The 23140-nt window shown below is 35.7% G+C and overlaps 1 protein-coding gene across 1 annotated transcript; it reads left to right on the forward strand.

Annotated features, from left to right (window-relative positions):
• Window positions 1-20462: 20462 nt before the first annotated feature.
• On the forward strand, window positions 20463-22543 carry LOC111382607. The gene is made up of 3 exons (XM_023006635.1): window positions 20463-20751; window positions 21180-21231; window positions 21355-22543. The coding sequence occupies exons 1-3, from the start codon at window positions 20463-20465 to the stop codon at window positions 22541-22543; spliced, it is 1530 nt and encodes a 509-aa protein (XP_022862403.1).
• Window positions 22544-23140: the final 597 nt, after the last annotated feature.

The following is a 23140-nucleotide window of genomic DNA, read 5'->3' on the forward strand; positions in this document are numbered from 1 at the left end:
AGTCCAAAGGAGAAATCTTTATTTCTCAAGAGAAATACACAAAAGATCTTCTGAAGAAATTTCATATGGAGAATTGCAAATCAATTTCAACTCCTATGGCAGCGAACGATAAGTTGAGAAAAGATGACGGAGCAAAAAAAATAGATGCAAACTATTTAGGAGTCTTGTTGGTTCACTGATTTATCTCACAAACACAAGGCCGGATATTGTTCAAGCCGTGAGCATGATCTCAAGGTTCATGAATGAACCAAGTCAACTTCATTTTGCAGCAGCTAAAAGAGTCGTGAGATACTTGCAAGGAACAAAGAAAATAGGCATCAAATATGTAAAAGAAAATGAGAGCAAGTTGATTGGATATAGAGACAGTGATTGGGGAGGTTCGTTGGATGATAGAAAAAGCACTTCAGGTTATTTATTTTGTCTCGGAACTAATATTGTTTCATGGAGTTCAAAGAAGCAAAAAACAATAGCGTTATCATCCACGGAAGCTGAGTATATTACTGTTACAGATGCAACTTACGAAGCTATTTGGTTGAGACGATTACTAGCAGATTTGAAACAAGTTCAAAAACAGCCCACAGTAATTTATTGTGACAATATGTCTACGATAGTCATGACAAAAAATCCGGTGTTTCATTCGAGAACAAAACACATTGAATTGCGACATCATTTCATCTGAGATATGGTGAGTAATGGTAAAATCAGCTTGGAATTCATTGAAACAAATGAGCAACCCGCAGACTTTCTAACTAAGGCAATCTATGTCGAGAAATTTCAAAAGGCAAGAGACATTCTCAAAATTGCAAATTAAGAGGGGGTGTTGGAAACGTAATTTGCAATTATTATCTAGATTCATGAATTATAATTATACATGCATTTGTCCATTAATGTACTAGAGGAGGAGAAACGTATCTATTCAATGTTGGTTCATGAGTTAGGCTAGATACATGTTAAATCTTATCTATAAATACCTATGTAACTCAAGCCATTAAAAGTATCGAAGTCACAAAAATTTACAATATAATATCTTCTTTTCTACAATCATAAAAAAGTGCAGCAGCACTATATTACGTATAATTTCGAGCATTCGATATTCCTTCTTTTTCATTCGGTTTTTAATCAATCCCCAACAGCATGTTAATGGCCAAGTTGCGGGGTTGGTTTCCATTTTCCAATGTGTGTGTGTTGTATCATATTTTCATAATTTTAATAAACTTTAAACCTTGTAGATACACAATGAAGAATAAGAAGAGTGAATTCAACCTCACATTTGTAACAGTGAAGGCAAGAAATGTTTGACTATTCTCTTTTCTACAAAAACTTGTAAAAAATAAAAAAAAAAAAAAATTCAAGAAATGAATGTGCGATTTTATTTTGCAGGGTGCAGGTCATACAGCACCAGAGTACAAGCCTAAAGAATGTCTTGCGATGATACACCAGTGGCTCTCGACACGTCCCTTATAGGTATTGATAGACAAGCATGTTTTAGGGGTTCATTTGTAGGTGCAGGTCATATGGCGTTACTTTTAAGTTTGTTGGCCAACAGGCCCCAACCTATATCTCATAGAAGCATGGCTTCCTAATGACGTTGAAACATCATAACATGTTGATTCTCTTGAATATGTCAACCATTTCCAACGACTTGATAAAATTATTTTTCTCTTTGAGATCTTCTTAATGTTATTCCTTATGGTTCTACTATTGTTGATCCATGAGGGACATTTTCATTACTGTGTGTTTGATCTTTTAATTGTTATCCTTAAGCATTATTAGGTTGTAAAACTATCTTGAAAACAACAAAGCTAGAAGTTGTAGGCAAAAGAACCTGTACCCTTACTTTTTGAATAACTACTTTATGTGACTATTCACTCCCGCTAATTTCATCTTTTTCAATAAACCTAGGATTTCTAGATTCAATAATTTAAGAACGCTTACCAGGGTAACAAAAACTATACATTTAGAATTGTAGATAACCAATGAAAAATACACTTATCATTCTAAAGTCTTTTCATGTGAATTTAGATTCTAACTTCCCTCGAGAAACCCCAAATGTGCAGATGTCATAAACTAGTGGTCAACAGTTCAAATGGAGTTTTTGGAACTACCTTACAAGGGATGTACATGGTGTTCTTTAATACATGCAGACAAACAACTTAACATACTTTTAAATGTACAATTAAGCCTTTTTGTTACACTATTTTATTGTGGCATATCTTGTTAGTAAATTGAGCAGATATACCATGATTCTTAAGGAATCTATAAAATGGACGTGGACATTGTCATTATTCATCGTACTTTCCCTAATATTTCCACATCTAAGTGATCTGTCAGTTTCACTTTTTTATCTAATTGCTTTTGAACTTAGGTAAGAATATCTCTAGGACATCTCCGAATGAGATTTTGGCTAATAGATTAATATAATCATAACGTGTAAAATCATTGATAAAGGTGATAAGTATTTTTTTCCTCCACCAATAGATGAAACACCAAATGGTCTATCATTAGTGTACATAATCTCAGGAAGATGAGTACCACTTGTGGCTCCCTTCTTAGTGTATTTTGTTTGTTTTCCTTTAATACAATCAGTAACCATTGTTGATGATAGAAGTATGATCAACAAATCCTACTCAACTAGCTATGATTTTTACCTTCTAAACTCACTAGTTTTAGCACTCAAATAGGAGCAAGAGGGAAAATAACTATTTAAGATGGAGATATTTGAATTGCATCCATTTCTTTTCAAATAAGGGGTTATTTATGGATTTCCTTCCAAGTGTCAGGGTAATTGAGTCATTTTGAGATAACAACAAATGGTAGCTCCTTATCGGTTCTTATAGTAATTGATTCAATTAAGAATCAAGCTTTATTCATTGCCTCATTTGCTTTTTTTTTTTTTTTTTGACAGGCTGTAGCCAGCATGTATTAGAGAGATGGTTCGTAAGTTTGTGCGAGCCTTTTGTATTTTAGTCCTCTCACCTCCGCGTTATACTCCATGAGTTACTGATTGGGTTCACAGATTGTATTTTGAGGTTCAACAAGTCTTCCCCCCCAAGTACAATTCTATTAGTTATATTCAATCTAAAGCTTTAATTAGGTTATGTTTGTGCTCTACAAACCTATTTGAAATCTTTCACCTGAAGTTACTTTTTTTCGATTTGTTCGAGAAGAATCGGGAAAAGTATTTTTCAACCATTATTAGTTTTTGTACGATAATAGATTTTTACTTGCATTTTTTCAGACAAGTGGCCCATCACTTTCCTTGCATGTGGGGAGTACGAGCACTTTTTTGGCGTCTTGGGATCTGATCAACCACCCATTGATTTTTAAATTGTTATGATTAATATTATCATATTTTAATGAATTATACGTCATATCAAAATCTATAAATATATCATTATTCCAGTTGCCAACCTTTACTTTGCCACCTTAATTCTTTCAAGAATTTTTTTTGTCCAAGTGCATATTATTTCCTCATCCTCGTTCAACATCTTTTCAGCAACGTCTTCCTATACCGATTCTTAGAGTATATCTAGTGACTATGATTATGGGAGCTCTAGTCTGAAAGATGATATTTCTAGCACCTTTTCTACTTCTATAGAAGTTTTGTATATTGATGTGCTTCTTTTTAGGGCTGTTATCCCATTATGGTATGAGTATAACCAAGAGGTTTTTTGTCAAGCAACAAGTTTTCGACCAAGGGTACGGATACATAACAAGGTAGGCAAACCCTCTAATATGCTAGTTGACCTAATTGAGGATGGTGGAAATGATTTTGAGGTTTCACGAACTTTCAGCGATCTTTCTGAACAAGAATTGGTCAACATTAGGAACTATTTTGATGTTCTTAATGATATAAAGCTATTACTTCTTGGACAATTTCAATTAGCAGATCACTGGTCACAGGCTTTATAACTATTCATAAACATTCAATAAATACGGAGCTCAGAGCCTCCTTTCAAAATTTATTTAGAGATGCCCTTTTGTCATTAGTTATATCTCATTCTTAGCTTGCTCGAATTGGGTGGGCCCAGTTGGCCAATTCTTATTTTTGATATAAGGATCCACGGACCTACAGAAAGGATTTTTATTGGATATATTTCGTTCTATGTACCATCTCGTGCCATTGAGGAATACAATGAACCCTCTAAGGGGGTTACTATTCCATTTCTCCTGTCCAAAAATAGTAATCACCCCTGCCTAGGTGTATAATTGGAAAGAGAGATTTTTCTTAGTTTAGATTGGAGAAATCTATGCATACTCTATAATTGCCGTTATTTTTCTTCACTAGAACTAGATAGGAAACGCATTTTGGATATACGGCCTCTTTGATGAACCCATTAGCGATCAGCTTCTCTACTTTCCCTTTCGATGTCTCATATCTTTCTGAGTTGAAGGCTTTCCTTTTCTGTTTGTATGGGACAAATTTTGGACCGATTTTAAGATGATAGAAGATAACCTTGTGGTCGATGTCCACCATGTCCTCCTGCCTTCAAGGAAAGACATCCAAGTTTCTACGTAGAAAGTTTTTAAGCTTTTCCTTAGCCTCTAGGGTTAGACCATTTCCTACCTGAAGCATCTTAGAAGGATCTTGAGGGTCTACTAAGAAGTTTTCCAATTCTTCAATTGGAGATGTTTGAGAGTTAGACTCTCTGATACGAGGATCCAATTCATCATCAACATCCTTTTCTAGAGTAGTCATCCATTCTTCAGGGATCATTCCATTTTCAAGGGCTAGCCTTTCTTTAGGAACATCTACCATACGATGTCGTCACCTTGTTCAGGAGTCCATCCTCTACGAGAGCATCAATCATTTTAGTATCTAATGATACCATATTAAAAATACGTGGTTCGGCCTTCCTCGAAGAATTAAGGCAGCATGAACCTCTCATACAGTTGCAACGCCATGTTCCATATAAAAAAGAAATATACAGACTTCGAAAGACATTCTATGACTTGTGTGCTATAGTTTAATGAAAATTGGGATAATTGTCTATATTTAGTGGAATTTGCTTATAATAGTTATCATTCAAGTATAGAAATAGCTCATTTCAAAGCAGTGTATAGAAGGAAATGTAGAAGTCAAATTTGTAGGGATGAAGTAGCAGAAAGTAAAGAAAATTCTTGGGTCCCTCAATTTATTCATATTACTACAAGGAAGTGAAACTAATTAAAGAAAAGCTAAAGATAATTTAAGACGTACATAAAAACTACGGGCAAATATAAAAGAAACTTTGAATTTGAAGTTGGGAATAGATCTAGGATTATAATGAATTAGAACCAGGACAAATCCGCAAAGTAAGACCGTATAGTTGGTGAATGTTTTATAGAGGAATCATAAGATAGAAGAAGTGACCTAGGAAAAGATAAATTAGACGTGTTTTCAATATTCATCTCTTTAGTATTTAGCTGGCTGAATTTGAAGGCAAAATTCTTTGAAGAGGCGAGGTTTTATAATATTCTAGGTCAATGAAAAAAAATTGACTCACCAGTCAAGAAACTGGTTGTGCAATCAAATTTTAGGAATTGCATTGTTAGTTTATTTAGTTATGATTACAACACCAAATACACTATGCAATCTCATAGAGTATAAATATCTACATCAAAAGGAGTATATCCCTTTTTCACTGCAAGGGTAATCTTTCCCCGCGGTATAATGCTTTCGATAGTAAATCCATACAAAGGCGAAGTCATTGGTGTGAGTTCATGGTTCACCACTATTTTTTCAAATGTGATGCCTAATAAAATGTTGACGAAGCTTCCATTAACAACTAGCATTTGCTTCAACCCATTTCAAATAACAATGGCTTTCACTGCCAGAGCATCACAATTGTTAACTATATAGCTGGTCATTAGGGGATCCATAGCTTCTCTAGCATAATTTCTTGAAGAGTTTCTAGATTTTTATCCAACAGGTGGACCACCAATGATATTATCTATTTCTATAATAGGTTCATTATCCACGTGTGGTGTAGGATCTATTCTTTACTATTGCCTGCTTCTGAGTTTTTCTCTTTCTTCATTTTTTCCTTTGTCTAGGTGAATCTTCCCTAGTGCCGCCTCGCTTCGTCCCATCTAAGTTGTTGATCATGCATAGGAAAAGTTGAACCCCTTTGTAGGCCATAGTAATATTCATTGGGGTACGAGGATAAGTTCATCATATTTGTTGAGGCATAGTCATCCAATCGCTTATACTATGGCTAAAGGCCAAAGATAAGTACAACATAGCTTATTTCTAAGCTCATTGCTTCGGCCTTTGCCACTACTTCTTGAGTGTGTTGCTTGCCTTAGCACACTAGATTCAACTTTTTTCGTAAGCCAATGAAAGTGTAGTGTTAAGATGGCAATAACTAGTGCTTACCTTAATGTAGGGAGAATGATATACCTTGTTTTGGGTTTGTTGCTGATTCACCAAATGAGACACAAGGCCTCGTCTCTATTTTTCTAAGAGGAAAAGCCCCATAGAGGTTTTGTTGCAGTGATTAATTAGTTCTTCATTGTAAATTTTACTTTTCGTCAATTCCACCAATACATCATAAGTAATGTGATCCCAATTTTGCACACCTCTCCAAAAAAGGGTATTCGTGTTGAGACCTCCTCTTAAGGCGGACAAGGCTTCCCTATCAGTGATTTGTTCACAATAGGTTATTTCATCAATGAAACAAGTTAAGAAAATATTTAAGGTTTTGCGTACTTTTTGTCTCATATCCTGCAAGCATTGAATATAAGTATCTCCCTCCTTACTGAATAGGTATTGATTCAAGAAGGCTTTTCTGAGATCAAGCCAACTTTTGATTCTCTTTGTAGGTATCCAGCTATGCCAAATTCTGGCTGCTTCAACAAGAATAATGTGGAAAGCTGCAGATGCTGGCGAGGCTCGTTTCAGCTCATATGAGTCTTATAATTGTTAAGATATTTTGCTAGATTACATTTTCCTTCATACTTAGGAATCTTAGATGGTACTAAGTGACTAGGCACATGGGCATTCCTCAATTCTTGCGAAAAATGAAAGACTATCATCATCACCATCATCTATTTTATTGGACCTGCATGGCCCATCTAAATCCTCGTCCTTAACTTATTATTTGGGCAGTTGAGAATGTCCTTCTTGATTTCTTTCTAGGCTAAGGGACTTGTTGTAGCCCATGGTCCTATACATCGTCGTGTTGTATTGATGTAAGAGGTCATTTTTAGGGCGTATTTCTAAACTTTGATGGACCTACCCTATCAAATCCACTTGTGGACCTTTGGGATCTTTACTCTTGCTATTGCTCTTACTCATAACCAGGAGAGAAATTATCCTCTGTTGATGGCATCTCATTCACAAGTCAACTGGTTTATAATTGGTGGATGTATCCATTTTTACTTCTATTTCGGGGAGACTTGTTTCTCTCTTTTGCCTATGCGAATGCTCCTTTTGACTTTGAAAATGTGTCGTTCAGCTGTGCACGTCTTCCTCATGTTGTTAGGTAGCTTCTTACTGTGGCATGTCATGGGAATTTTGATAGCCTTCATGTCCATGCGTTTGCCTTAGAAGTTGTTGCATCGAAACACTGCGCCATGCTCCTCATGTTTACCTCTATTGTTTCCATATGCCTCTCTATCATTGCATTTGTCTTACCACTTCATCAATGTTGATGATGGGGTCTATGGTAGGTAACATTAGCCCAGACCATCTCTTCTTCTGAGATATCCATTTCCCTTTGAGTGCCATCATTGCTAAAACTCATGATGAATAGGGTTTTCTCTTCAAAATAGAATATTTACAAGGTGTATATGAGTCCTAAAATGCTCCTATCTCCAATTATTGCCACTTGAGTTACAATATGGTATACAAGGTGTATATGAGTCTTCCACTTGTTCTTTGCTCAAGAACGAAACATTTTCTTTTTCAAGAGGAAAGTCAAAAAACTTTTTCGGTAGCATTTTTCTATAAGGATATTCGTGGTTATAGTGTGGTTTCCTACTGACAACGTCAATTTGTTGATCTCAAGTTTTATACCTCCCATGTAGCTAACAGATCCCAAGGCTTCCCGCATCTACATAAGCAGAATCTTGCATACTAAAACAAACCATTAGCCACATGTAGCTTCCTACGATGGTGATGGAGTTGGTCACGTGCACTCCGACGTTCAAGTGAGTTGATGATAAAAGTGTTTGAATGTGGGAGCTGCTCTAGACACGAGCCTAACTAAGAGATAACAAAGTTATAGTTTGAGAGTCTAAACATGCATTAACTTTGGAATGACACAATGTTGAGCTTTTATAGTAAAAGTCGATGAATAACAACCGTTGGATGAAAATATACATGGCCTCATTCAGATGGCAAAGGCCTATTGTCATAGGTTTCAATCAATAATAAGCTTTAATATTAATACCATTTTGTTGCTCAAAATATGATACGAGAGTTAGACGTGACCTGTTTATCTAGGTGAGGCGCTGTGGCCATGAATTGTCACATCAATCATTTACCAAAGATTATGGAAGATCTTCCACTAACCCACAACAGTTTCACTCCTCCAATTGGGATTCAGTTCCCCAAAATAAGATCGGTTCTAGCAACTGGGTTTGGCCCTTCATAGGGGTTTAGCTGAAGTTACCTTATGCAATGGCGGACCTAGCACCCGGCAAACACTTGTGGTCGTGCCTGCTAGATCCGCCAGCAACATTTTCTTTGTTGACAAGAGCTAAAAGTTTTAGGTTATGTAACTGGTATTTTACTTTATTTTCAAAAGCTCTTTGTGGTTTAGTTGGTTTGAGCATACACTTACAAACTAGAGGTCTAGGGATCGAATTTCTATCCAACCATTTTTATTGCGCATTTTTTCTAGCTTTTCAATTTTTACCGAAACAAATGCTATTGGGAGAGGATTCGAACTTGCGATCTCTCACCAAGGTTATTGAAAGCTTAACCATCATGAAACTTGATGAATTATGAAACCAAATGTAGCATATTTTATTTTAGTGGTTTTAATGCAATTTAAAGGATTTGAACACATGCTCCTTCCTTTGGGTTATGGAAACCTTGCCACTATTTTATTTTAGTGGTTTTAATGCAATTTAACAAAATTATTTATGTTCAATGTTTAGCAAAATAATTATTATATTTAATTTTAATACTTTATTATGATCGATGGTCAACGGTTAACGTCCACCCATGTTCACTCAAAATTCTAAATCAGCAACTGGCCTTGTGAGCAGAATGACGTGGACTGTAGGCCTACGTTTGGCTACCACATGACCATGCTTGAAATCTCGTTGGTGGAGGCGTAACAAACCCAATGAGCCTTTTGATTCTCCTATCTCATCTCTACTTAAACGAACCTATTGGCTAATTTATTGACGTTTGACTTATCCTTTATCGCTAGTGTATGTTATTCATTTGAAATTATACATATTGCTCACGAGGGGGTTAAAATCCCACAATATTTTTATTAAGCGATCAGGGCATTAAATCTCAAGTATGATTGTAAATCTAGCCTCGAACCTCTTCTTCCATGGTGGCAATCCATCCATGGTGCTTAGCTTTGGATTTGAACCTTTTGGGCTCATGGATAGTGAGCAAGGACAAAATAAGAATGGAATTTAGAGCAATGAGGTATGAAGTGCCCGAGTGTTGATTTGGCCCGTGTTTGCATCATGTAAGATCCAAGAGGATTAGTTCTAGGTAGGGCTAGAGAGAGATTAGAAGCTAATCCTTCAGACGAGAAGTATACAATAGGGGAATACAACCTATAAACATCTATTACATGCAAAACTGAAGAGAGCATAATACTACAAAATAGATCAGGCCACACAAAGCTTATAGAGGTAATAGTGATAACTAAGTAGTTGAAAAAAAAAGGAGGAACCACGACCACATACTTACCAATGAAGCTTGTCAAGGTCATCAACCGGGCATCCCATTATAGCAAGTTGATTGCAGATAGCCTTGAAATCTTGTGAAAACTCAGTAAGTACTTTGTTACTCTTTTTCATGGCCTGCAGATCGTCTTTCAAATAAAGTTCACAAGATTCTAAACGAGTTGAAAGTGTTCTCCAACCAAAGCTAAGTATCCTAAGAGGTGGTTGATCCAACCACAATAGGCAAAGCTTTCTCTGTTAAGGAAAAGAGCAGCAAATTGAGCATAAGTTGGTTAACTTGTTATGAATTGATCACAAGATAATGATAGTAATGAAATAAACAATAACAGAATAAGAACACCGAGATTTTTGTAGAAACTGAAGATGAAAAAAAATGCTGGCGGAGGAAGATAAATTCACTATGATCAATAGTAATTGTGTTTAACACATCAAAATCTCAATATTTTCAGTTAAAATCTAAGCTATCAAACTCTTAAGATATTATTGAATGTTATGGGAATAATACAAGCCACGGCTTATCTATATAAACCCTAAAAAACAAGTTGTAAATAAATAAAAGTCCAAAAAATGAGTCAAAACGTGAAATAGGGGTCGGATAACCCCATCGCTCAAGCAACGGGCTAGTGGTTAGCGAGTGACAACTTCACCACTCCAGTGCAAAGTGAACGACAAGTCTTGAGAGAAATTATGCAGGCCCTGGTTGAGTGGCCAACTAGTAGCGGGCTAGCAAAAATGTGGCGACCTTTCTTCTTGGTTCATAATTTTGATCTCTTAAGACCAATTCAACCAAAACTGCAATGCCTATTAGAATTTGGAACAAACTACAATAATTTTCCACCTTAAACCAAATTCCAACATAAGGAATTACAAAACACATCTCCAAAGTAAACACCACTCCAATCTTCCAAACAAGCCCTAATGGGCTAAATTAATGACAAACACCAACTAAGTTCCAGCAATGCTCAAACTTAGCAATAGAAAGTGATTTTGTCATCATATTAGCATGATTGTCTTTGTATCAACCTTACTTACTACAATATCACCACGTGTAATGCCCCGACCCGCTTGGATCGAAAAGTCACTAGATTAACTATACTTTAGCTATAAATTAATTAACTACATTTTTTTGGAAGGTCTAAAGATTAAATTTTAGAATTTAATTCAAGAATATTTTTTTTAAAAAAAATAATTCAATACTAAAAGAAAAAAATTTTAAAAATGTTTTTAGAATGGGTTCCATGGATGTAACGACTATTGACATGAAATTTTTTGGTAAAACTTTAAAAGTAATGTTGTTGTTTTAGTTTTTATCTCAAATGGTAATTGTCAAAATAAATTCGTTTATATAACTATTGACCTCGAAACTTTATCAAATTTTAATGTAAAGTAGAAAACTCTTTATAATATGACATAGTAAAAAATTAGCTTCCATCGGCATCATATGAGATATTAAAATATTTTTCAAAATCCAGCAGCTATCCGACTAAAAGGTAAACCGGTGCAGTTCACTTAAAATGACATATAAAGTTTCATAGACATCAAAACCATATGATTTCAAATTTATTTAGTAGCTAATCCATGAGACTATCAAATCGAATTGGTTTCATTCAGAAATTTCAAGTAACAGTCGAGTTATGAATTTTGAAATCAAGGCAAAAGCAGGAAAACAGCAACACTAACCAGTGCAGTTTACCTTAAGTGACATATAAAATTCTATCAACATCGAATTGACATGATTCCAAGTTTATTCAGTAGCTAACCTTTGTGATTATCCAGCACCATTGGTTTTGTCTAAAAATTCTAATTAACGAGTGAGCTATGAATTTTTTAAAGTCAAGACAGAAACGAAAATTTTTAAAAGACAACAATACTTTAATTTGCTAACACTTCTTCTTCTTTTTCTATTATTTTTTTTATTTATTTTTTTTCCTTCTTTTTGTAAACGATGTTTTGTAAATTAACTTCTATAACATATATATACTTTTAAACATAACTTATTCATGAAGAAATATTCTTAGAATAGTTCCATATATGACGTCCATAAAAATCCATATAAAAAGAAACAAATATAAACATTTCATGTTCTAATTAAAATTATTAAATCACTGGCTTCCTCCATAGCATGTTGCATCATCCTCTACCATCATCCATGCTCCAAGAAAATCCATTCAACCTGTAGGAAGGAAATTAACCCATAAGTTTTAAACTCAATAGATATCATCGGTGCATTTCATTATCAAATTAGAAATTTCAAACTACAGATTTATACCGTCACATGTAAATGGATTTTTGACAAAATCCAATTACTATAGCATTATTATAGCACGTAGAACTAGAGAATGATCATTCAAACTGTTGTAGTGCCGAAACACCGTACCGAGAGATACAATTTCATTCAAACATTTATCGAAAAATCATAATTTGAAAATGAAATAAACACCTGTACCTCTACCTACCTTGAATTTTTTTTGGATATAAAAGAACAAAACATGTAGAAAGTCTTTTTTCTTCTCACCCTTGTTTCCTTTAAGCTTAACTTAACATGAAATATATTTTTTTGAGAGAAAATAAGAGTAAATTCAGATTTGAGGAGGGGTGTAGTGAAAAAGTGACGTTCCTCATCTTGTAACCTTCCTTTTTAATGAAATATTAAATGGTGGAGTTGTATTATCATGAAATTTGTTAAATTTGATCTTTAACTAAGAATTTGAAGAGTTTCTAAACCATAAAAAAATTCATATAAAAAGTTTTATAAAAACATCTACATGATGATTCGAATCTGGATTGCCTAAATGAAATACCAGGTAGATGACCATTAAGGCAACTCAGTTATTCATTAAATTTTTGTAATCAAATTTACTTAAACTTAATCTCTTAAATTATCGGGCTTTTAATTAAGTTATGGCTTGGGCTTTCATAATCTCAAATGGGTTGAATTTCCATAACTCGTTTCTTAAATGAGCAAGGCTCGTGGTGCTAAATCATCACAAAATAATAACCTAATTTCATTTTATTTCTCGGGCTTCTAAACCATGAACGATCACATCACACACAAAATGATACTTAACATCAATATGCTTAGTCCTCTCACGGAATATCTGATCCTTAGTCAGAAAAATAACACTCTGACTATCACAATATAATGTAGAAATTTGCAGTTTTTAACTGATTTCAGCAATCTATCCCCTCAATCACATACCTCCTTGTATGCCACTGTAATGGTCATGTACTCTACCTCTATTGGAGACAACACTATTGTACTTTGCAAAGTAACTTTTTAGCTGATAGCATAGCCTCCAAGGGTAAAACACTTACATTCTAAATAATCTTCTCTTATCAAAATTCCTTACATAATCTGAATCTACATATCCAATGGCTCTATCTATATTTCTACCGAAATACAAGTAAGCATTAATAGAGTTCTCAAGTATCTGAATATCCATTATATTGCTTTCAAATGTTTCTTGCTAGGTTTACCATGTACTACATGTGCAAAATTTGGTCTTATACAAACCATAGTATACATAAGTGAACCAACTGCACTAGAATAAAGAACTTGAGACATATAATCAATGACTTCATCTGATTGATGGCACAATTCAAATGATAATATGAAGTGGACAGCCAAGGGACTACTGACAGCATTAACATTTAGCATATTGAACCTTTGAAACACCTTCTTAATGTACCCCTTCTGACTCAAATACAATATGCTAGCCTATCTATCCCTAAAAATTTTCATACCAAGAATTTTCTTTGTTGCACCCAAATCTTTCATCTCAAACTCCTCACTAAGTTGGGATTTCACATTTTTGACATCTGTTTTATCTTTGGCTGCTATGAGCATATTATCAACAAATAATAACAAGTATGTGATCGATCTACCTTCTTCCTTTCTGAAGTACACACAATTATTCGAATTACTTCTAATAAAATTATGAATAGCCATGAATGAATCGAACATTTTATACCACTGTCTTGGTGATTGCTGTAGTCCATACAATGACTTCTTTAACACGTACATAAATTTTCCTTTCCTGAAACTATGAAACCCTTTGGTTATTACATGTAAATGTTCTCCTCAAGTTCTCTATGTAAGAATGCTATCTTGACATCCATCTGCTCAAACTTTAAATCATTCTTTACCACTATCCCATGTAAAGCATGAATTGAAATATGCTCGACAACTGGTGAGAACACATCTATGAAAGTAACACAATGAATCTGACTGCAGTCCTTTGCTACCAATCTAATCTTATACCTAGTATCTTCAATCCCTAATGTCCATTTCTTCTTTTAAACACCCATTTGCAATAAAGAACCCTTTTATCCTTAGGTAATTTCACCAAGTCCCATGTACTGTTTTTATTCAATGACTCCATCTCTTCTTGCATGACAATCAACCATATGATAATATGTAGCAGGCTTTTTAGTGGAATCAATAATTTCAACCACACTAAGTACATAAGCTACCAAGCTACTTCTCCATACTTCTGTAGATGTCTAATTGGTCTGCGAGTTCCATCCTTAGCAATTGATACTATGGTAGTGTAGGCAAAGTATTATTGTCTGTCAGCTCTGAACTAAATTGATCTAAAGTAATTTGTTCATTAACCTATGCTTGTTCTCCTAGACCAATTTCTAACTACACCTGAGTTGGATGATTTCATTCCCTAGTTTTTCCAGAAATCCTATGACGTGATCATGGACAATGGCAAGTTCTTCAAATACTACATCTCTACTAACCACCACCTTTTTTATCTCAAGACAGCACAATTTATAACCCTTTGCACCTGATATATACCCAAGAAAAATACATTTTCTTGACCTAAGTTCCAACTTTCCATTATCCACACGAACATAAGTAGGACACTCAAATATTTTCAAATTAGAATAACAAGAAAGTTTACTAGACCATACAGTTTAGTTTCTTTTTCTCAATGGTGACTGAGGGTGAGTGATTGATCAAAAAACAAGTTATAGTTCAAAGAAAAAGTAAAAATTCCTGCATCCCTAGTTACTATAGAACGCTGCAAAATATATAACTATGTAGAGTTTTTCTCTCTCTTCATGACAACAAGAGCACCTCGACTCACCTTCAAAACTTAACCTTTACCAGTATATTCCTTTTTAGTCAGGTGTAATTAAAGACATGAGATTTCAATCTTCAATTCTAGAATGTGCCTTACTTTTATAAGTGTTATAATAGTACCATCGAACACTCTAATTCTAATTGTACCAATTTCGACAATTTTGCAAGGCACATTATTTTCCATAATCACTGCACCTCTTAAAACTCCTTCATATATTTTAAGCCAGTCTTTGTTGGGACACATATGGGAAGTACAGGCCAAGTCAAAGACCCATTTCTCACAAGGTTTGGAATTCATGTTAGAAATCACAAGAAGCACTCCTTCAATTTGCCCATCTTCTACAACATTAGCCTCTACTGTGTTAATAGGTCGCTTTCCTTTATTAGTGGCACTGGTAGTTTTATTTTTGTTTTTCAATGAATAGAAATCAGTTCTTATATGTCGCTTCTTCTTGCAATAACAACATACTTTCTCTACATGCTTGGATTTAGATATATCTCTCATATTCTTTCCTATCTTGATTTTTCCACAAACATCCTAGCCTTCAGCCTGACTCCCCGATCCACTTACACGATACCTCATCTTCTTCTTCGACAGTAAAGCATCATAGATCTCATCCTTATTGAAAGTATCCCGATTACAAAAAATAGTATTCCTAAAAGTCACATATGATGCAGCAGTGAGCACAATAACATCAATGACAAGTCCTCCTTGTCATACTTAACCTGCAATGTCTCCAAAGCGGCCACGATTTCTTTGGATATAGTTAAGTGATTGTTCAATGGCATACCTTCGGACACCCGATGAGAATATATGCATTTTTTATGTGTAACTTGTTTGTTAAGCTCTTTTTTCATACAGAGTTACTCCAATTTCAACCATAACATAGTGATACTTTTCTCCTTTAGAGTATCTTGAAGAATTTGATTTGATAGATGTAAGTGAACTTGAGATTGGGCTTTCCAATCCCTACGCTGCCTCTCATTCAACGTCCAAGTTGAAGGCATCTTATCGAAGATAAGCAAAACTTTATTCAAATCCATTGGTGCGAGAACTGCTCGTATCTTCACTTGCCATAAAGTAAATTTCATGGTTTGATTCAATAATGGGATATTATATTTCATCGTTTCCATGCGAAATAATCAACTTTACTTTAATACCACTTATTATGAATTGATTACAAGATAATGACAATAATAAAATGAATAAGAACAAAATAAGAACACTAGGATTTATATGAACCCAAAATGGGAAAAGAACCATAGGCAAAGAAGGAGAAATTCAATATAATCAATAGTAATTATATTTACAATATCAAGATCTCGATATTCTCCATTAAAATCTAAGCTCCATAGCTCTCAAGATCTTATTGAATGTTATGGAAACAGTACAAGCCATGACCTATATATATATAACCCTAGAGATCAAGTTGTAGATGAATGAGAGTCTAAAAAATGTGTCAAAACCTGAAACAGGCCTAGGCTGGATAAAACTGTCGCTTGAATGATAGGCTAGTAGTAAGCGACCAAAAGCTCTGCCGCTCGAGTGAAAGGAGAGCAATAGGATAGGAACAAACCTTGAGAAAAATATGCAGGCATTGCTCGAGCAGCGGGCCAGCAAAAATACTGTGACCTTTCTTCTTGGTCCATAAGTTTGATCTCTTTAAAACTACTTCAACCAAAACTCCAATGCCCACTAGAATTCAGATCAAACTACAACATAATTTATCTCCACTTAGCCAACTTAGGATTGCAGAGGCAAAGGCAACAAATCTAAACGAGATAGTTTAAATAAGATAATTTGATGGTGAGAAAGTGGATCATGGTGTTGAAGGGTAGAGTATTGGGATTGTTAGCGGCCATAGGATCAAAGGAATTTAATCCGAAAAATGGCTCTGTGACACCATGAAAAGGGTTTGTAAGACACCGTATTTCACCCATTGGTGAAAGTCTTGTATTCATAATAAGGTTTTGTACATTGCTTACAGATAAGAATAATTCAAAATTTGAATACAAATCTACTCAAATCTCCTATATACTATATATTTACAATCTAGAGATTTTATCTTTGGAAAAGATCTCTCCAGCATGATTTGATAGATATTATCGAGATTCTTCAATAACTATAATAAATTAATAGTAGAAAACAACTGAAGATCACTAAAGAAACGAAGCTTCACTGTGCATTAGTCAATAACACTGGTTTCACAGAGAGAATTTTACTTGCTTTCAGAGACTAGCAGATGCACGTCCTCTACTGCTAACCAGCCATTATCAGCTAGTTTTGCCCTAACACCTCAAAGCTGTAAGACAAGGAAGTAGTCTTTAAAGATGTTAAAGTGGAGAGTTGAATCTTTATACCATAACCCTTTTGGGATAACCACAATGGAAAATGAAGTAAAAATATCGTATATAAAATATTGACTTCATTCATAATCCCAATAACAAACCCCATTACCTCGTGTTTCCTGTTCTTACCTCTTGGTTACTTCTAGCTCTACGGGTGTATTTCTTATCATCACTATGTAAGTGCCTATTCACGAAAATATATTTCAATCTAAAACTTCACAAGTGTACGGTTTGTCGACAAGTACTATAGTGGATTTTGAGTCCAAGTTTCGTTCCCACAGGGATTGCACTAGTTCAAGTTTGAATTATTTTGTGATTTTTTTTATACGTTAAATAATCTACATTTGAATGCAAAATCTAATCTAACTAAAAAAAATGCAAAACCTAAATTATATGTAAATGTTATAAAAAAATATGATGATGAAACGTGTACTAGGATCCCGAATTCTTTTATATCAATCCTCTTTAACCCTAAACTTATAAATTTGATAACACTATTCAATTATAAAGACCAATATTTCTAATTTGTTTAACAATCTCTTTCGAGTAGAGTTAAACCTATTTTTATATAAGGCCCGACTATATTTTTATGACGGATGTGAACATATAAAAATGCATTAATGAATTTGTGAATACTTAAAGATCACGTAAAGCGTAGCGGTATATTTCTATTCTCTAGCGGACTCTTTGACAATTGACACTATGTCTAACTTATTTTCCATCTCTCGAGTGTAAAACAAGCCACAATATTCATACAACTGGTGATCAAGTAATTGTAGCGAAAATTAAATCAATGTCAATTATTCAAATTGAAATCGTGTTTTAACGTCAAAATAAATAAAATTCAAAAGTTAAAAGTTTATAATACAGTGTTCATTGCAAATTTTAGAACAAAATAATTTTGTCAAACATAATGTCGAAATTAAACGAAGAAAATATAAAAGACATTACCAAAAATCAACGGAACGTGATTAATGTATTCAATTTTCATCCCTTTTTCAGTTGGCTCTGCGTGCATATATTCCTATGTTATTTTCTCCAACAGCCAGCCGCTGACTTTGCTTTCTTTCCTGTGCGTGTATGCTGTCCCCTTGTGTCTCTTCTTTTGTGTGTGTGTGGATATATATATCAACACGCTACTACTTTTTTATTTCCAGCAGCATGTATGCTCATTTTCTCTGTTTTTAATTGCCCTAGGTTTTCCAATTGCAAGTGAATTTCAGCCCAAGTAAAAGTCATGCTAGGCCCATTTAATGTACAATCTTCTTCAAGTCCTAATTCTTTCAAAATTTTGGTGGAGAATGGTCGGATATATGAGATTACAACGACCATTACATCATACTCAATTCGATGGAATTGTTTGATCTTAAAGGAGACCTTCTATAATTTCGCACGTGAGGGGAAAGGCCCTCTCAATGCTCTAACGCCCACACCAGATATGGACCGAATTATCTCACGACGTTTTGAACCCAGCTCACGTACCCCCGGATTTGGTGAAATAGGATGAATTGAGGTAGTATTTTGTAAATACGTAATTATCTTGAATATATTAACCATTTCAAATGAGCCTATAAAATCAATTAGACTATGATTTTAAGGTGTGGAATATTATCTACAAACTTCCATCCAATGACCAATTTATCATTCTTTATTTTCCAATTGCTTCAAACAAGTCCATCACTAAAAACAAAAGAAAATTAACTCAAATTAAGTAGAAATTAATAATTTGACGACATAAAAGTTTAGTAATATGGCATAAATAAGTGCACAAAATGCACTTAAACTACCCACCAGTGTCCACACGGCGAAGCCTCACCCTCTGATCTTGCCACCATGTTTTCCAACTTCCTTCGATATCAAGTCTGCCATACCATAAAGTATATAAGAGGTAAATACAAGATCTGTTTCTGACTATAAACATCTGATAAAATTTAGAAGAATCAAGACAAAAGGTGATACCTCCAGTAATTCCCAATGTCAGATTCACCATCACCTCCAAATCAACTCACCTGCACATGCATTTGATTTTATCAATTTATGGTTGGATTTTTATTCAAGAAGTATTCAAGGAACTTTGTTAAAAAACTACTCATCTCAATTTAAGTAACAAGAGATAAAAACAAATACTAAATTAAAATCAAGGAATCTGGAAAGCAGGGAAATCGGCGTGTGAGTTTACACACTGCCACTGAAGTAATCAATCCAAATATCAGCATCACCTGTTTCTTCAATATCAATCTGTTCTCTTACGAGCTTCGACTTTGTGATTAAATTCCTCATCTTCTATGATGGTGGCCAAAGTCAATCACAGAATAAAGAGAAAGAGAGGAAGAAAAATAGATGAGGATAAACAGAAAAACATTTATATCTTTATGAGGAAGCGGGAGACACTGTGATTTAGGGTGCTCTACCTTGATCAGACAAATTTACCATTAAAAACTTGCCAGTGTTTTACTAAAGAGACTACAAACGATCCAAAGTCTCTTCATAAACTGATGCAGGAGGATCCGAGTCAAGTGATGCTGATTTATCAGATAGCACGATAATGGCGTTGAGATACCATGAGATGGCGGATCGGCGCAAAGATGGAAAGTGAATCACCATTATTTCCATAATTGGGGGAATTTGACGTGTCTTTAGTAATTTGGCCATAACTTTGGCTACGGTTATCAGAATCGCTATTATGACCCCAATTCAGAAAGCTCTCTTCGGCGCGCACGTCGTGGCCACCAGCTAAATCCACTGTTTTCCTTTCCAAAATTCAATTTTAAGTTATTTTTCACTATTTATGGTAATATTTTGTTTCCTTTTTTCCATATGTTAGAAAACTCGATTGAGCCAAAATTTTGGCAACTTACTTCTTTTAATTAATATTTTATTTTGGTATAATTTTTGGATTTTGCCATTTTTGGTAATTTTCCATAATTTCGTATTTCGCAGCTATTTAACCCAGCTTGTAGGTTAGTTTTCATGATTCTGCGTTATTAATAATATTGAGTTGAATTCAGAGTATTTTCTCTGGTTTTTTGGGCATTTTCTGTTGTTCTTTTCTTGCGAATCATCAGCTACAACAAGCCAATAGGATAATCACTATCCTACTCGACGTCAGTAGGTATCAGAGCATCAGCATCTTCTTGGGAGATAAATTCCATCAGTTATAATGGTTGGTGGACGTGGTCGTGGTCTTCGAGGACAGGTTCCGATTGAGGAAGTCCAACACCGTGATCGTAATATTCAGGATGTGACGATTGAAGATTTGCAAAGACAACTTGTGGAGTTAACCCAACGTTTGGCGGAGCAGGAGTTCGGTAATCATGATGTAGAAGGTCACGATTCCGATACCAGTTTCAAAAACTCGTATCACCATCGTGCTCGAGTTTGGGAGCATCGTGGACGGGAGGATCGTCATGTGGATCTCGGTTTCAGAGTGGATCTGCCCGAGTTTTCTGGTACGTTGCAGGCTGAAGGATTTATTGATTGGTTGAATGAAGTGGAGCAGATTTTTGAATATAAGGAGATTCCGGATCGTGTCAAAGTGAAACTGGTCGCCATCAAACTCAAAGGTAGGGCATCTGCATGGTAGGAACAGTTGAAGCGTTCACGGGAGCGATAGGGAAAATCCAAAATTACTAACTGGGAGAAGATGAAGAAGAAGATGAAAGGGCACTTCCTCCCTTTCGGCTATACTCAAACCTTGTTCTAGAGGCTTCATTCACTAAGGCAAGGCACAAGATCAATGAATGATTATACTGAAGAATTCTATCGGTTGGTGGCTCGAAATGATTTATCTGAGACGGAGGAGCAGATGGTAGTACGGTATTTGGGGGGATTAAGGCATCCCCTGCAGGATGTTCTCAGCCTCATTCATTGTGGACAGTTTCTGAGGCATATCAGCGAGCACTTGCAGTAGAGAAACAGCAAAGTAGGAGGCATATCAGAGGTGAATGAAGTCAGCCAGTTCGCCCTCAAGAATCTCGTCCTGCTTATCAGCCACAGCGGGATAGTTCCAGCTCAAGTATTAAGTGCTTTAGGTGTGGTGTACATGGGCATAGGGCAACTGATTGTAAGAAGCCTGCTGGTCAGAAGAATAAAAATCTTCTGACTGAGGAGGATATGATAGAGGAGTTTGAGGAAGTTGGGGAACCCGTGTATGATGAGGGTGAAGATGAGGACGTGCTATATGGAGATGGTCAGGAGACCCTGGTCGTTCGAAAGAGCCTGCTGACTCCCAAGGGCGACTCAGGGGATGATTGGTTGAGGACCAACGTTTTCCACACAACCTGCACAGTTGCTGATAAAGTTTGTAAGCTGATAATTGATAGTGGCAGTTGTGAGAATGTAGTGTCTGAGGAGGCTATCGAGAAACTGCAACTGAAGATGGATCATCATCCCAAACCATACAAATTGTCTTGGCTGAATAAAGGTAGTGAGGTAACGGGAGAAAAACGATGCTTAGTGTCTTTCTCGATTGGAAAAAAATATTTTGATAATGCTTGGTGTGATGTGGTATCAATGGACGCGTGTCATGTTTTGTTGGAACGACCTTGGCAGTATGATCGCAGTGTTATCCATGATGGGCGGAAGAATACTTATTCTCTTAGCATCAAAGGAAAGAGAATTGTTTTGGTGCCTCGTAGGGAAGGAAACACCCCTGCCCCGGTAGTTAAAAACCCCAATCTACTTTTGATGTCCAGGTTTTTGGTTGAGGTTGGGCGTGAAAAAATAGTTTATGCTTTAATGCCTCGTGAAAATAGTACAGCGAATATGGATTCAGAATTTCCAGCAGAAGTACAGCAACTACTAATGGAGTTTTCTGACTTGATGCCGGAGGATCTTCCTCCAGGACTACCACCTATGAGGGACATTCAACATCAGATCGACCTCATTCCGAGGTCGAGTCTACCAAACCGACCAGCATATCGCCTCAGCCCCAAGGAAGCTGAAGAGTTGCAGCGACAGGTGGTAGAATTATTGGAAAGGGGCTATATTCGTGAGAGTATGAGTCCTTGTGCATCTCCTGCTCTCCTAGTGCCGAAGAAAGATGGGTCATGGCGTATGTGTGCTGACAGCAGGGCCATTAACATGATTACAGTGAAGTACAGGTTTCCAATTCCCCGTCTGGACGACATGTTGGATCAATTGTCCGGTTCTATGGTCTTCTCAATAATTGACCTTAAAAGTGGATACCACCAGATCAGAATCAGACCTGGAGATGAGTGGAAGACCGCGTTCAAGACATAGCATGGGTTGTACAAGTGGATGGTCATGCCCTTTGGACTATCCAACGCACCCAGCACTTTTATGAGGTTTATGCATCAGGTTTTACAGCCTTTCATGGGAAAGTTTGTGGTAGTTTATTTTGATGACATACTTATTTATAGTCTGACATGGGAGTCACATTTTAATCATCTTCCTGCTGTCTTTGATGTAATGAGGACGGAGCGCTTATTCATCAATCAGAATAAGTGTTCTTTCTTCACAACTTCTGTAACTTTTTTGGGTTTTGTTGTGTCTACTGATGGTGTTCATGTAGATCAATCCAAAATTGAGGCAGTTTTGAATTGGCCGAAACCAAAAACTTTGCACGATGTTAGGAGTTTCCATGGATTGGCATCCTTGTATCGTCGATTCATCAGAAACTTTAGTACCTTGATTGCTCCTATCACAGAGTGCCTTAAAGGGCGTGATTTTCACTAGACTGAGGAGGCAGAGGCTAGCTTTCAGTTGGTTAAGCAGAAGATGACGGAGGCCCCAGTTTTGGCACTTTCGAATTTTAAAAAGGTGTTCGAGGTAAACTGTGATGCGTCTGGAGTTGGTATTGGTAGTGTTCTGAGTCAG

Source organism: Olea europaea, unplaced genomic scaffold, assembly GCF_002742605.1.
Source record: "Olea europaea var. sylvestris unplaced genomic scaffold, O_europaea_v1 scaffold2536, whole genome shotgun sequence".
NCBI lineage: Eukaryota > Viridiplantae > Streptophyta > Magnoliopsida > Lamiales > Oleaceae > Olea > Olea europaea.